Source organism: Phyllobates terribilis, unplaced genomic scaffold, assembly GCF_046119375.1.
Source record: "Phyllobates terribilis strain yellow unplaced genomic scaffold, ASM4611937v1 Scaffold_9__5_contigs__length_417890890, whole genome shotgun sequence".
NCBI classification, from domain to species: Eukaryota; Metazoa; Chordata; class Amphibia; order Anura; family Dendrobatidae; genus Phyllobates; species Phyllobates terribilis.
The window spans coordinates 119444808-119461433 of record NW_027362769.1 but is presented as its reverse complement, the minus strand read 5'-3'; the positions used below and the strand labels follow the sequence as shown (position 1 = coordinate 119461433).

Sequence of the window (16626 nt, the reverse complement as noted above, 5' to 3'; positions counted from 1 at the left end):
TCTTCTTTCAAGGATTGTATTCACAGTTTTTGCTCTATGGCAGGATGCATTATCATCTTGAAAAATGATGTTATCATCCCCAAGCATCCTTTCAATTGATGGGATAAGAAAACTGTCCAAAATATCAATGTAAATTTGGGCATTTATTGAAGATGTAATGACAGCCATCTCCCCAGTGCCTTTACCTGACATGCAGCCCCATATCATCAATGACTGTGGAAATTTGCATGTTCTCTTCATGCAGTCATCTTTATAAATCTCATTGGAACGGCACCAAACAAAAGTTCCCCCCATCAACACCTTGCCCAATGCAGATTCGCGATTCATCACTGAATATGACTTTCATCCACAGTCCACGATTTCTTTTCCTTAGCCCATTGTAACCTTGTTTTTTTCTGTTTAGGTGTTAATGATGGCTTATGTTTAGCTTTTCTGTAAGTAAATCCCATTTCCTTCAGGCGGTTTCTTACAGTTCGGTCACAGATATTGACTCCAGTTTCCTCCCATTCATTCCTCATTTGTTTTGTTGTGCATTTCCTGTTTTGGAGACATATTGCTTTAAATTTCCGGTCTTGACGCTTTGATGTCTTCCTTGGTCTACCAGTATGTTTGCCTTTAACAACCTTCCCATGTTGTTTGTAGTTGGTCCAGATTTTAGACACAGCTGACTGTGAACAACCAACATCTTTTGCAACATTGCGCGATGATTTGCCTTCTTTTAAGAGTTTGATAATCCTCTCCTTTGTATCAATTGACATCTCTCGTGTTGGAGCCATGATTCATGTCAGTCCACTTGGTGCAACAGCTTTCCAAGGTGTGATCACTCCTTTTTAGATGCAGACTAACGAGCAGATCTAATTTGATGCAGGTATTAGTTTTGGAAATGAAAATTTACAGGGTGATTCCATAATTTTTTCCTCAGAATTGAGTGATTCCATAATTTTTTCCCTCTGCTTGGTCTGAAAAAAATTACCCTTACTGGGTACCACATTTTTAATCTTAATTTCTTTTAGTGTTTCTTAAAACCCTAAAGTTGCCATTTGAAATTACTTTAGTTTTGTGCCATGTCTGTGATCTGCTTTTTTTCAACAACATTAAAGAACTGAATGAACATCCTCCGAGCCCGATGATTCCATAATTTTTGCCAGGGGTTGTAGATGAAAGGAGAGAGATGGCACATGGCTGACAGCACACGGGCTGACACCTCTCCACTCACTGGTGTTAGGATGCCAGTCTGAACATGGTGTCAGAGGACTCTCCTTCTCATGATTAGAGAACTTCCCAGAGACAAGACTTTTATGGTATATCCCATGGATATGACATAAATGGCTCTCGTGAGACTACCCCTTTAATCTACAATCATAAAAGCCCCAAACTAAGCATTTGGTATTTTTTTTTATAATCTGCAAGATAGAAAAGTCTCTGATGGACCATTTGAAAGTCTACACTTTAGAATTACATTCTCTCTGTGTCGGCCTGCAAAGTTTTTTTTCAGTGTAGTGACTCTTGTTTTACAACTTTTATATTATTTTTAAATTATATTAAGTCAGATTTTCTGACAGTGTAATTATATTACAGTTATAGTCCCCAGGTCTGGTGGTTCTCAACCGAAAAAAAACAAACCCCAAATCCCAATATTTTTTTTCTATTTGTTATAGTCCCTTTAGGCTATCCTTACTTAGTGCAAAACATATTGGCTTTGGTGTCTCGTGTTATTGTGGTTACAATTCATCTATAGAATCAGATCCATTCCTATCCAGAGACTGTACCTGGTATTGCAACTCATCCCTACTCAAGGAAATTAGACTAAACTGCAGAACCAGACACATCCTATGGACAGCTGTGGCACTGTTTCTGGAAAAACAGTGTGACCCGATTAAACAAGACTGGAGTTTTACTTGCCCGTCTTATTGAAGGGACTTAGTGGAGTAAGAGGCGCCTAATTCATTAACAGTCTCAAGTCACTTAATGAATCAGGCACATCTAATAAGTCAATGACTGGAGTAAGATCTACGGCATAAAGTACACCACGTCTGGTCATGAATTAGATGAGTGTCTTTAGCGATGCCCCCGTCCAGCCCATGCTTCGTCGAAGCTAGCCAGGACTGAAGGTAAAAGTTGTAACATTTTTTGCAACTTTAGAAAGTACTTTACTCCAGTTTTATGGCATAAACACTTTGACTTATCAGTCCCTATATTCTTTTTTTCTGATTCTAGACAATCCCTTTAATTATTAGAGCAGCATTGCTGCGATCCCATCAGAAGCCATACTTTCTTCTATAATGCTTGTACATATATAGAAATAAACCCAACTACCTAGGTGATAATTATGGCTATTAATAATCAAGGTGGACCACCCCAATAATTTCTGTAATTTTCTACAACTAACAATAACCTTAATGGGAGTTCCTGAGTATTCACTTGGAAAATCTCTAATATTTGCAATAAGGGATCCAGTAAGACTGAATAAAGGCAGCTCTGGGCACATTCTTAGGCTGCAATGTCTACAAGGCACCTACCACGTGCAATGTGCCCTTGCAAACACGCCAACTCCTATTTACCAGGCAGTGCTAAGAGATAAGGCACCCTATGCATCCCATGCTTAGCACGACTTTGTATACATGGGCTAGTACATACATGGCCAACTGGTACTATGCATTACACCACCTGATGAGCCGTAGTCCAATCTTAAGACTCCTAATTTACAGCACATGCATGGTTATTAGATATATTTGTGTCATATATTATTTTCAACTTTACAATTTCCAATGCTAAATAATGTTGGTTTGAATAATTCTGGAAATTACTGGATTGTGGCAGAGGATACGACATTAAAAAAAAAAAAAATCAGTACCATTTCTTTGATCCAGCATCTGTGAGATTTCATAAATGCAGAATTGTCAACATTTTGTATCCTCATTAAAAAGCATATTAATTGAAAGTTTTTCTAGTAGAGAACTTTGAAAAAGGTTAAAGCGGTTATCCGCCTAATATTTTTTCTTAAAAGAAAGGTTCCAAGTGGAAATGAATAAAAAAAAGAAGAATCTACACTCACCTGCACGGATCCAATGCTGCTCCTGTTCCATCACTTTCTGGGTCCACGCTGGTCAATCCTTTCTGGTCCTTCTCAAAACACAGGAAATGCCGCTCAACCAGGAAGTAGAGACCAGCGGGAACCCAGGAAATGTCAACTAGGAGCAGATGGAGGTGAACATTCATTCTATTCTTTTTTAAAGGGGTTGTCCACTACTAGGACAACCCCTTCTCGACCTGAATGTTTGCCTCCGCTAAAATAAAACCACCTATACTCACCTCTGGTGCTGTTCCAGCGTTCCCAGGGCTCATGGGAGGTTGTTACATCTTAGACATCTGGCGTTATTGTCCATGACTTCGGATGTCTAAGTAATCAAGAGGAAGTCAAGACTGCGGCTGATGGCTCACTGCCTCTTGATTATTGATATGTCTGAAGGCTGGGACAGTAAGGCCAGAGCCAGCAGGGCTCATGTGACGAAACAACCTCATATGAGCCCCGGGAACGCGAGTGCCGACACTGCTGGAACGTCGCCGGCACCGGAGGGGAGTATAAGCTTTTTTTATTTTAAAGGGGCCAAACATGGGGAATGAGAAGGGGTTGTCCTAGTAGTGAGCAACTCCTTTAATTCATTTGAAAATAATAATGATTAGCCCGGAAAACAACTTAAAGGCTTAAATATTTTTAGATCACCATAATCACCCAAAAAATCTGCACACAGTGTCCTATACATCACATTCATGAAACCTGATTTTATCACTATTAAAACTGTAAAACATGTTGGCATATCTGCTTTGCAACACATTACTTAGTCAGAGTGCATAGTCATAATGTGGCTCCACGCAAGTTCCAAGTTGTAAGAGCCAAAGTACCTTACTAATAGATGTCCCTAAGGAGACTGTACTGTTCTATTGTATCCCTCCAATCTCAAATTGGGGCTCATTGTTTATCTCTAGTGAATTCTTATGAATCTGACGGAAAGCAAATGACAACATGTTCCATCAGAGGTCTTCTCCCTAAGATCATTACCTCTATGGGACAATACCTTGGCATTATATGATGGAGGCACAATATGGCAGCACTACATAGCAGTAGGAACTCTACGTGTAGCCTTATAGACTCCAAGCAAACAGCTATGCCATATGCAAGAGATCTAGGTCTTGGTTTAGTAACAGGACACAATATCAGAATATCTTATAGTCAGCTTAGGCAAGCAATGAGCCACTAATATGTGGGTGACGTCGATATCTGGTTCGTGACTTGCACTGGAGCTGCCAACAATTTGCTGCAGGATTAGAAGCTTAAAGAGGTTGTACAAGTCCATCCATGAGTTGTGTCTGGAATTGCATCTAAGCTCCATTGCAGCAAATGTGTGCTGAGGTGCAATACCATATATAACCTTTGGACAGATGTGGCGCTGTTTTTGGAAAAAAAGCAGCCATGTTTTTTTATTCCTGCAGAACCCTTTGGACTATACCCCAGAAATAAGGATTTTATGCTAGTTTAGCGGCAATAGTAGGTACACAACTTAAAAGAAATCTGTCAGGATTTCAACCCCCCTCAAAATATTTAATTGTGCATGTAGCTCTTTCAAAGACAAGTCTGGCAATACCTTTCCCATGACCAGTTTGCTCCTCCATTACTGAGAAATCAGCATTTGGAATTATATGGAAATGAGGCTGCAGAACTATTTGTAGATCTGAAGCCTCCGTCACTCCAGCTCTATTCCCCGCACAGCACCGACTCTTCCTTCTTGAATGATGGCCTCCTTTGATTGAAGCCACACAGCATAGAGATTGTCACTAAAGCAGGTGGTGGTGGTGCTGGGCCGGGAATAGAGCTGGAGTGACAGAGGCTTCAGATCTACAAGTAGTCTTACAGCCTAATTTACATATCAATTCAAATGCTGATGTCTCAGTTAAGGAGGATGGGACTGGCCATATAAATGTATTGCTGGACTTGTCATTGAAAAAGCTACTTGGGCATATAAATATCTTGGGAGATGAAATTTTGCTGACAGATTCCCTTTAATCACAAGTATCCACTGGATGTGCAATTCATAAATATAGGAAAATAAACTTCATAGTCCTTTATACATCTAGGATTCAAGTTTGGCTAATAAATCTCTTCTTTTTTTTTTAGTTTTTCGAATATTCTTTTTAAAATAATACAGAAAATAGGCAGTCTTCTTCTTAATAAACAATGCAATTAAAATCTCAGAGAATTTACAGTGATAGGAGACACAGACACCCTATAGAAAATGACATGTCAGAAGTAACCAATAAATACAGCCGCTATCCAGGGCATCTTTTTCTCTTTTCTTGCTTTGTACAGGGAGACGGTAAATTTGTTTTCTGGGTGACATTGGTTAATCTCTTTTTGGATAGCAGCAGTGATTACAGTCGTGATTTCATCTTGTGAACTTTGTGAATTTTTAAATTCGAAGCAAATCTCGCATGTTACTTTTTTTTTTTTTTTATCCCTTTTTGTTTTCATTCGTTCCTCTAAGATAGCCAAAAATGATGGGACACCATCAGGGACCACAGTGCAGGTAATCAAGTGATGCTCAACTGAGCGAAACCAATCAATTTGACTTCATCAGGAATTTCTGTCCCATCACAACCGGACACCTGCGGAAAAAAAAAGACAAATTGGGATGAGAAATTCAAACCGAATTGATTATTTTGTCGGATTACAAATAAAGTCAGATATAGTATATTTGGTTGATTTATAAAAGCTAAAGCATAGCTTTTAGCAAGTTTTAGAATTTATCAACCAATCAGGTTATAGCTGTCATTTTTTTTTAAGCACGAGGATACCTAGAAAAAGTAGATCTGGGCACCGATTCATCAAGACCAGTGTTGTTCATGACTTAGTGAAGGGACGGTTGGAGTCAGAGGTGTCTGATGCCTCTTAATGAATCAGGCGCATCTGATAAGTGGCGTGTGCCTCTATGCGCCATGACTCAAATGTTATTCTAGTCAGTGACTGGAGTAAGATTTCTGGAGTAAGGCAAGTCACATCTCAATGTGCAGGTGCATATCTGCTGTGCAAGAGCAAACACAAAAATTGTGCATTTTGCGGAAGCTAGTATGTGGGCATACATGAAATATTTTTACCTTAGATTTTTTATATTATCTTTATATTAAAGGGGTTGTCTGGGGTTTTAACACTGATGGCCTATCCTTAGGGTAGGTCAACAATGTGAGATCGGTGGGGGTACGACACCCGGCTGTTCCTGGTGTTGGAGGCGGCGGAACAGCTTAGATGCGGGGTTGCACAGTACAGCTCTATCAACTGTACAGTGGCTGTAGCTGGATATTGCAGATATGTCCGCTATTCAAATCACTAGGGGGACGGATGTGCAGCACCCAGCGGCGGCCAATATTTTGTCGACGGAGCTGTACAGCTCTGCAACTAAGCATTTCCGGCTGCTGCCATCACTGGGAACAGATGATTGGCGGGGGTGCCACGTGTGACACCCCCACTGATCAGACATTGACGACCTATCCTAAGGATAATCCATCAATGATAAAGTATTGGACAACACATTGAAAGGAGTTTTCCAGTGAAAACAAGTAATCATCAGCAGAATAAGTGATAACTTGTGGATCAGTGGACGTCGCACCGTCGGAACCCACATAGAACTTTTAGACTCATTACAAAACAGCATGGTAGTTCAGACACCCAACTGTCGCCCCTCGGTGCAGCATACATAAAATAGGAACAGAGACCCTGATTTCAGCTATTTGTCACTTACTGGGCTTCTTGCTCCAGTTTTCAAAAAAATCAGTTTTATATGCTGAAGCTCTGCTAGTCCTCTCAGTTATTATCTTGTCTACCCCTTCCTGTACCAATGATTGACAACTTTATACCCGCATTTTGCATAAGCAGAAAGCTGTCATTTTCTGGTTGGGACAGGGATAGCCAGACTTCAAGAATATCAAGGACTACACAGCAGGAGCTGCATTGAGACGACTAGCAGAGTTACAGCGTATAAAACAGTAATGTTATCAAAACTACTGCAAGAAAACCAATAAGTGACACATCAGTGGAATCATTGTACTCTACTATATGAATCTTTCAGATAAGGCAGGATAAACCTGGTGACAGATTCTTTTAAAGCCCCACCATAGGGTATCAACCTATCTCAAGCGTAGAAATTCATGGCTACTCTTGAAGTTCTCCCCAGCTCCTATATTTGATCTAAACCTTTATACAGCTATTAGTGATGAGCAAGCATGTCCTGTTAACCCTTTCGGCGAGCTCGGGTGCTCGCCGAGTATTTGCAGTGTGCTCGAATGTTATGTTTGAGTCACTCCGTGTGCATGATTTGCGACTGTTTGACAGCTTTAATACATGTGAGGAATACCTAGCAAACAGGCATTCCTCACATATATTAAAGCTGTCAAACAGACGCAAATCATGAACACGCAGTGGCTCCAACATAACACCCGAGCACACCGAAGATGCACGGAAACCATCCGAGCATGCTCGTAAATCTCGAGTAACGAGCATGCTCGCTCATCACTAATAGCTATGCAACCAAATGATGCTCGAATACCAGACCTCACCGTTTCACACCTCATTACTCTAGCACAGAGTTATATGCATTAATTAAGCATTGAGTTTACTTGGAAAAACTAATATTAAAGGTTATGAAATATTACACCCAGACAACCTTATCTCCGGCTTCCTCCTCATTGTTGGCTATAATACAAGCACCAGGAGTTAATCAAATACATAAGCATTTTGGAAGATTTATGATTGGAATCATTGACCTTCTGTAAGTCACGGATGCCTCAGGCACAGGGAATTTATTATACGGTTCCGAGGTTTAATTGCACTTGTGCTGTTGTCACACTTCCATTACCAGTGATCAGACGAATGCGTGTGCTCAATCTATATCTGCGAGCCGTGAGATCAAGTGTTGTGTGGAATGAGGCGGAATGCACAATAAGTGGACTGTTTATGTCTCACAATGTGAAGTATTGTCAGATGTATGAACCAGGCTTTTATCATTGTGCGGTATCATTTTTTAAATTACCGTCAGATATTACATGTCTGCAAATCCGTGTGATGAAATAAGGACAAGCTAACAATTCACAGGAGATTTGTAAAGGTCTCAGATAAATGCTAGAATAGAAGGCACATCTGCACCCACCAGGCAGCCAGGTGGCTGAAGAATAGCTTGCTAGATGATGCTAAGCATCTTAGTTCGGGACTTCTTTTCCTCAAATGATCCTTCTCCAAAATGTAGCCAATCCAAGGGAAATTCATTGCTAAGGGATCAAAGGGTTTGGGTCACTTCATCATGAAACCTGATGGGCATTTATGAGCCAATTAGTGACAACTGCCAGGTCGTTGCAGTGATGAGATATTAAACCAATGCACAAACAAGAACGGAAACAATTATAGTGAAAAGTTCCCTTTAAGGGGGACCAAGACAGGTCCTGACGATTGAGTGATTCTGATTGGTCCAGGTCCAGGAATTCTCGGTGATCAGATAGTTCTAATCCCCCATAAGGGCACCTAAGGATTTTTACGTTTAATTTTTAAACACTTTACATTTGGATGAACAATATTCCGTAATAAAAAAAAAATTATAATCCATTTTTTTAATAAACTTTGTCCTTGATTCATCATTGCCTTTGCACATTTTTTTGTCTAGTTTTGTGTGTTTTGCGCCTTTTTTTTTTGTTTGCACCCAATTCATTATTCTATTTGAGTTTTCTTTAAAATATATTTTATAGATGCTCGCCTATTTATTTATTTCTTTCCGCTTTGTGTCTAGTAATTCCAGATGTTTTAGCCTGATTCATCAATTGCGACTTTTTAAAAAGTCGAAAAACTTGTCTTAACTCCAATCCAGTTCTCTGGCAGGTGTTTTTTCGAATATTTTGGCAAAATTTTTGTGACTTTTGGTGCCAACATGTGACTTTTAGCACCAAAAGAAGACAGGAAAAAAGCCCATTTTTTACTTTGTGCCAAATTTAGGAATCGCATGCATCGCTCTGATGGAAAAAAGGCAACTAATAACGCTAGATAAAAAAGGAAAGTGATTTAAACCCTAGCTCTTCCCACACAAATGATGCATTGGGACCTTTATGTTGTTTTTTAGCTTCATTATCCAGTGTATAATATCAGTGTTTGGAGTTTTACAAAAAGACTTACCAACTTAAATGTTAACGATTTATACGATGCTGGATCATCTATCATCTTTTGCAAATTAGCAGCAACTACAAGAAAACAAAAACACCTGTAGCAACAATGTAGTACACAAATAATTACTAACATATTATTTTAAGACCAGATGTGTATATCTGATGAAGGTCAGCGTGACCGAAACGTCATTAGTCTACACACAGTTCATTGATTGAACAAATTGCGTAATTTTGATCTTGAGTGCCGGATTCCTTCAAGTAATTAAATTGTGAGAAGGAAGAAAAACGGCACATCCATCCAACAATAGGTAAAATTTATCAAAAATGTATTGGAAAATCATTAAAAACATGAATTCCATTAATGTAAAAACCTGACGCGTTTCTGGCGTCCAAGCGCCATTAGTCATAGGACAGATTTTTTTATTTTTACATTACTGAGATAAGAGATGGCAGCCGCTACTGATAAGATTCAGATGTAATATATTATATTATTTATATATACCGTATTTTTCGGACCATAAGACGCACTTTTTCCCCCCAATATTTGGGAGGAAAATGGGGGGTGCGTCTTCTGGTCAGAACGCAACCTGCAGTGGTGGTAAAGTTGGATCGCAGGACCCTCCAGGAATGCGGCGGTGGCGTCAGCGGCAGCAGAGGTGAGCAGCTGGGGCCGGCACTTGTACCTGGCCGGTACTGGGGCCGGTGTCGGGCTGTGAGCGGTGTGCGGCCTGCGCAGGTTTCCGGTGTGCGCGCCCATCTTCCTAGGGCTGCGATGTACAGGAAAATGGCATGCGCGGTCCGGTAGTTCAGGCGGCCATTTTCCTGTAGGTCACAACTCTAGGAAGATGGCTGCGCACACCGGAAACCTGCGCAGGCCGCACGCCGCTCAGGTTTGGCTTTTATCCTAAGTCATGTGGCAAGGCTCGTTAAAGGATCGATATTGACTTTTAAGATTGCAATAGGTGGCACTACAATTCAAGTCCTCTTCCTCTCTAAAGAGGCAATTTACATATTTAATTTCTCAGAGGAGCATGTGTGGCTTATAAGTCTCCTCACTCTGACATGCCAGACTTGTCACTCTCCACGTTACCATTTAGATCCAAAGGCAAAGGCTGAACATACAAAAAAATCTACATCAAGTTATTGAGTTCTCTATATACACTGTGTTCCAAATTATTGTGCAAATAATATTTTCTCAGATTTTCCCAAATTACCTATATGAATTGCAGTCATTGTAATTTTCCAGTCAAATAACTATTAGACTACAATTGAAAGGTTTTTGTACAAACTGCCTATGATAACAGTATATTTTTAAAAAATTAAAAAACTCAAACTGCACTCAAAATGCATGTTCCAAATTATTATGCACAGCAGAGTTTTCAACCTTTTCATTTTAATAAAGAATAAAAAAAATTGTCATTTTTGAAATTATAAGCATCGGCAGGTTGTTACAAACTGAAATCAAACAGTTTTCAACTCAAAACTTTATTCTAGGTGATGTTACATTTGCACATAGGACCCCTTGTTCGAAAGGAGCTTCTGAACTCTCTCGTCCATTGAATTTGTCAGGTTTTGGATGGTTTCTGCTTCAATTGTTTTGCATGAGGACAGAATACCCTCCCAGAGCTGTTGCTTAGATGTGAACTGCCTCCCGCCATCATAGACACTCCTTTTGATGATGATCCAGAGGTTCTCAATGGGGTTGAGGTCAGGGGAGCATGGGTGCCACACCATAAGTTTGTCCCCTTTTATGCCCATAGCAGCCAGAGATGCAGATGTGTTATGTGCAGCATGAGACGGGGCATTATCATGCATGAAATGATCTCGATGGTCCAGATGGATGGAGTGGAGGATGGCTGGTTGATGGACACCCCATGCAAACACGGCTACGGCGCCAACAAGGAGGAGGAGGAGTAATGTTTTGGGCTGGAATCATGGGGAGAGAGATTGTCGGTCCTTTTAGGATCCCTGAAGGGGTAAAGATGAACTCCATATTGTATGTTGAGTTTCTCAAACAGCACTTCCTTCCATGGTTCAAGAATAAGAACCGTGCATTCCGCAGCAAGATCATTTTCATGCATAATAATGCCCCGTCTCATGCTGCACATAACACATCTGCATCTCTGGCTGCTATGGGCATAAAAGGGGACAAACTTATGGTGTGGCCCCCATGCTTCCCTGACCTCTACCCCATTCAGAACCTCTGGAGCATCATCAAAAGGAGTGTCTATGATGGCGGGAGGCAGTTCACATCTAAGCAACAGCTCTGGGAGGGTATTCTGTCCTCATGCAAAACAATTAAAGCAGAAACCATCCAAAACCTGACAAATTCAATGGACGAGAGAGTTCAGAAGCTCCTTTCGAACAAGGGGTCCTATGTGCAAATGTAACATCACCTAGAATAAAGTTTTGAGTTGAAAACTGTTTGATTTCAGTTTGTAATAACCTGCTAATGCTTAGAATTTCAAAAATGACCATTTTTTTGTTCTTTATTAAAATGAAAAGGTTGAAAACTCTGCTGTGCATAATAATTTGGAACATGCATTTTGAGTGCAGTTTGAGTTTTCTATTTTTTTAAAAAATTTACTGTTATCATAGGCAGTTTGTACAAAAACCTTTCAATTGTACTCTAATAGTTATTTGACTGGAAAATTACAATGACTGCAATTCATATAGGTAATTTGGGAAAATCTGAGAAAATATGATTTGCATAATAATTTGGAACACAATGTAGTTTGGATCACTGAAGGGATCATATATGTTGAAAATGTCTCCAAAAGCTGAATGATCACTACTATCACCTGGAAAGTTAAAAAGTTAAACGAACACCTTATCTCTGGGAGTACTGTTTTTAGAGAAGGGGGTGCCCTTATGGGAAACTTGCTACCAAATTATTTTTCTTACTTTGGGGCATTTTACCTTGATGAAAAACTTTGGAAAGTTGAAGGGACATTTCCTCTGAGGACAATAGTTTACGGTTAGTTGAGTTCAAACAATGCAAATTCTCAGCATAGTGTATGGGAAATGGAGGTTATATTGCCACTTTTATCAATTTCATGATCAATGCCTTCCTGCTTAGGGTTATACAACAATACTTTGCATTGCAGGTCTGTTCAGTCGCTGCAGCACGGAAAGTGTATTGAACAACATCCCCTGCAGAGATGATGTTCTTGTATGCTGATTGCCCTAATTTTGGCAATATGAGTAATTTCTTTTTAGAACAAGCTGTTCCATTTGACTGTTAGTGCTATAATTCTGTGGCTATTACTTCCTACCCCTTACTCCAAACCAATATTACTAAATAAACAGATTTTGTGTTTATACAGAAGCCAATCTGCTCTGCGATATTTGGCAACCCTTGTACAGCGCTACGTGTGTTTAAAGAAAATGTAAGTCGCATATAAAGCATAATAAACTTGTCATTCTTTAATCCACTAATTATAGATTTCTGAATAACTTCACAGTTTATGGCTGAGATAATTATTCACGCATATTTTATTATTCGGCAATTATAGAATTAAAGAGTATTAGGGTCAATGTAAAATTTGTGGTTAATTTCTTTAAGATAATAATTAGGATTTATAAATATACATATACACAAATCCAAGCTTAAATGGTCACTGTCTTTACAACAAATGTAAAAAAATGGAAGTTTGTGGTCTGTATCCGCGCTGCCAACTAATGAAGTGACGTCAAATGCCAGAGATAATGTAAAAAAAAGGTTTCTTTCATTTTTTTACGTGTTTCGAAGTGTAACCCACTTCTTCTTCAGGAACAAAACTACGGTACTGATTCTTGCTAGTAAGTGTTTTTTCTCACTGGATTCACAGCTACACTGCTCAGTACTTCTGTATAATACCCCATATGCTCCTATTGCTAATACTGAGGGTGTTCTACACATAGCTAGGGAAACAAGATCTCTTCTTTTCTGTGTACTGCCTACAGGAGATATCAGAGCAGCTAAACATGTATTTTTAATCTGTGTTCACCCGTGAAATGCCAGTTCCATGTATTATTCAACAAGGCATTAATCAAGGTTCACACCCAATATAATAAACTTGACATGAGACAAACTATACCGGCATCTGAGCAAGTGAAATATTGACAATGTCGATGGCATTCATCCTTTTATATTGAGGGAGTTGAGTTCAGTTATTTAACTTTATCTTCTATCTTAGGGTAAGTTCACACTAGACTATTTTTAAACATTTTTTGGAGTGGGTATGCTCCGAAAAATGCCAGGACAAAAAAAATTGCTCAAAAACGCTTGGAAGACTATTAATTTCTATTGAAAAAGCACATTGCTGTTCATTTGTTCAGACTTTTAAAGAGGTTGCCCACTACTTTCTCATTGATGACCTATCCTTGGGATAGGTCATCAATGTCTGATTGGGGTCCGGCACCTGACACCCCCGCCGATCAGCTGTTATTGGTAACGGTGGCTGGAAATACTCAATTGCAGAGCTGGCCATCTTCTGATCGTAGTCGCAGCTGGCTACAGCACATCCACCTCCTACTCAAATAAATAGTAACCTGCAGGGGCCACTATCAGAAGATGGCTAGATCCGAAAATGAGTATTTCCGGCCTGCAGCCGCCATCACCGATAACAGTTGATCGGCGGGGGTGCTGGGTGTTGGACCCCAGCCAATCAGACATTGATTACCTAGCCTAAGGATAGCTCATCAATGAGAAAGTAGTGGACAACCTCTTTAATAATTTTTCATTATATTCAGGCTCAATTTGCAGACTGTTCTTCAGGCGTTTTCTGCGACATAATTTACAATTTAAGTCAATATAAAGACTACAAAAAAATATCTTGACATACGTTCTATTCAATGCTTAACAGAATTATAAAAACATGAGAAAACTGCCCCCAAAAATGCTTAAAAGTTGCTAAAAAAAAGCAAGGAAAAGTTTTTACAGAAACGCATAAGAGATATTGTAGAGATCCGAGGTTGTGGGTTGTAAGTAATCACCTAGGCAGATTAACGATGCAACAATATTTTATTGATCACATCCATGGTAATAAGCAATTCCAGGTAAATGGCCAAAAACCAGTTCTCTCAGTCCTCAAATTCCCAATCTGGGTTCAGTAGTTCCACTGGCTTTGTATAAGGCCATATTCACTGTCTCCATCCTCTTCCTTCAATCCTTCCACCCCACTCTCTAAAACATGTCTCTTCTTTCTTTCCCTGGGATCAGTCCCCTCCCAGGTCAGAAGTGATCACCCTCCCCCTCAAGCATTCACTGTAAGCCAAAAAGCAATGAAGAATTTTCTAGAAGCCTTCATCTGAGACTGCCTGTAAGACCCCCTGTGGTGACGGCTCCACTGTGTCTCAATCCACACTCACATAACGAGGCCATTGGCTGTTGAAACAATGGACTCCTGAGATAAAGATGAGATTCGTGGAATGCTGGACATTTTACAAGTGAATCTTACATGCTGACAAGTTAGCAGAACTATATAAAACATAACAAGTAAATAACTAATAAAACACAATAATAATATTGACAAAAATGGTGGTCCATTGCTGGAAAAGTATCATAGTCTTTAGTAAGTGGGCAGCTCCTCACAGATATTAACAAAACTATCGCAGGAAATGTTAAAACTCCAGCGTTTCCTGAAGCAGTTTCTGCTTGAAAAACTGCAGCCTGAAAAAAACATTATGTGAACATATTCCTAGACTCCAAATTAAGTTTGCAATAGCCGTCCATTATCCTAGAAATCCAGTGAATAAAATATTACCAATCTTCCACCTAATATCACCAAGGAACAGGAACTCAACACTTTCATTATTCTACACTACTAGGAAATCTAAGATAGATTCCTTAATTATCTTAGACTACCAAGAAAGGAAGCATTAGCATTTCTATAACCCTAGACCACCACAGAAACACATATTAGCCATCAGCTAACTGGGAAGAGGAAGGAAGGAATGAAAGAAGGAAAGAAGGAAAAAAGAGGGAGGGAAGGAGATGGGGAAAGAAGAAAGGAAGGGATAATGGAAGGGAAGAAGGATGGAAAGGAGGGAGGAAGGAAAGAAAGAGGGAGAGGGGAGGGGAGGGAAGGAAGGGAGTGATGGAGAGAGATTAAGGAAGAGAAGAGAGGGAAGGAGATAGGGAAAGAAGAACGGAAGGAAGTGAGGAAGGAGGGAATGGAGGGAGGAAGGAAAGAAAGAAAGAGGGAAAGGGAAGGGGAGGGAAGGAAGGGAGTGTTGGAGAGAGATTAAGGAAGGGATGAGAGGGAAGGAGATAGGGAAAGAAGAAAGAAAGGAAGGAAGGGAAGGAAGTGAGGAAGGACGGAAGGGAGGGAGGAAGGAAAGAAAGAGGGAGAGGGGAGGGAAGGAAGGGAGTGATGGAGAGAGGAAGAAAGGAAAGGAAGAGAGGGAAGAAGGAAGAGAGGGAAGAAGGAAGGAAGGGAAGGAAGGACGTGAGGAAGGACGGAAGGGAGGGAGGGAGGAAGGAAAGAAAGAGAGGGAGGAAGGAAAGAAAGAGAGGGAGAGTGGCGGGGAGGGAAGGAAGGAAGGTAAGGAGGGAAGGGGATGACGGAGGGAGAGAGGAAATAAGGGAAGGAATGAAGCAAGCATTGTGTTCTCCATTATCCTAGATCACCACCCTAGCCCAAGGGAAGTCGTAATTAGCTTGAATTGTAAATTTAATATTACAATATTTTGTAGAAAAAGAGTGAAAACAGACAGATCCAAAAAATAAGTAATAAGCTTATTAAATTAAATGTCTAATAGGCCAATACACCTATCCCTATATAGATCATATACTCGGTCAATTACACAAACATGTATACCCGAATCCTTACTGTAGAAGTCTAGCTGCTATTTATCCACATTTTCTAAACTGTTTGCACGGCTATTAGAATTCTTAACGTGAGTTAAATCTTGACAGGACAATTACAGACAGTATCGGTTTATGCCCTCTTAGACTATTTTGTTTTATGACAAACAGATTCAGACAAGCGGTAAATTTAACCACATGAAACAGTTCCCATCACGAAGCTTTCAAAACAGCAATGACGGCTCGATGGCTGTATTTTTCACCTAATAAAATGATCAAAAATGAACAAAGATTCAGTTTTCATGAGGTTCAAGAGGGAAAAAAAACCTCATAGAACACAATGAATAATTAAGATTTAAAGCTCAACCAATCTACATATTTATAGGTTAACAAGATATATGTGTAATAAGTTATCAAATCTGTGGCAGTGTAATTATTAAACATTCCATTACTAGTAGTAGGTAATTGGTGATTTGTTCCAAATTCAAGGTACAGTTCTCCAGCATGAAAACAAGAGCATTCTGCAATGGCGTGTAATCTCATCTGAGTTGCATTTAGTGGGACTATTATTTATGTTGCAAAAGAACAATAACCCAAACACTCCAGGCTATGTAAGGGCCTTGACTGCAATCAATACTGGT

The 16626-nt window shown here is 39.8% G+C and overlaps 1 protein-coding gene across 2 annotated transcripts in view; it reads right to left on the bottom strand.

The window, feature by feature from the left end:
• Positions 1–1210: 1210 nt before the first annotated feature.
• The window catches only part of STK39 (serine/threonine kinase 39), a 438417-nt gene continuing 423001 nt past the window's right edge, over positions 1211–16626 (bottom strand). For both annotated transcript variants that reach the window (XM_073647007.1, XM_073647008.1), the window contains exons 17-18: positions 9206–9270; positions 1211–5661 (exon numbers count right to left, since the gene is read on the bottom strand). In XM_073647007.1, coding sequence (XP_073503108.1) covers positions 5587–5661; positions 9206–9270 — 140 coding nt within the window. In that variant the 3' untranslated portion in view covers positions 1211–5586. The remainder of the gene's footprint in view (positions 5662–9205; positions 9271–16626) is intronic.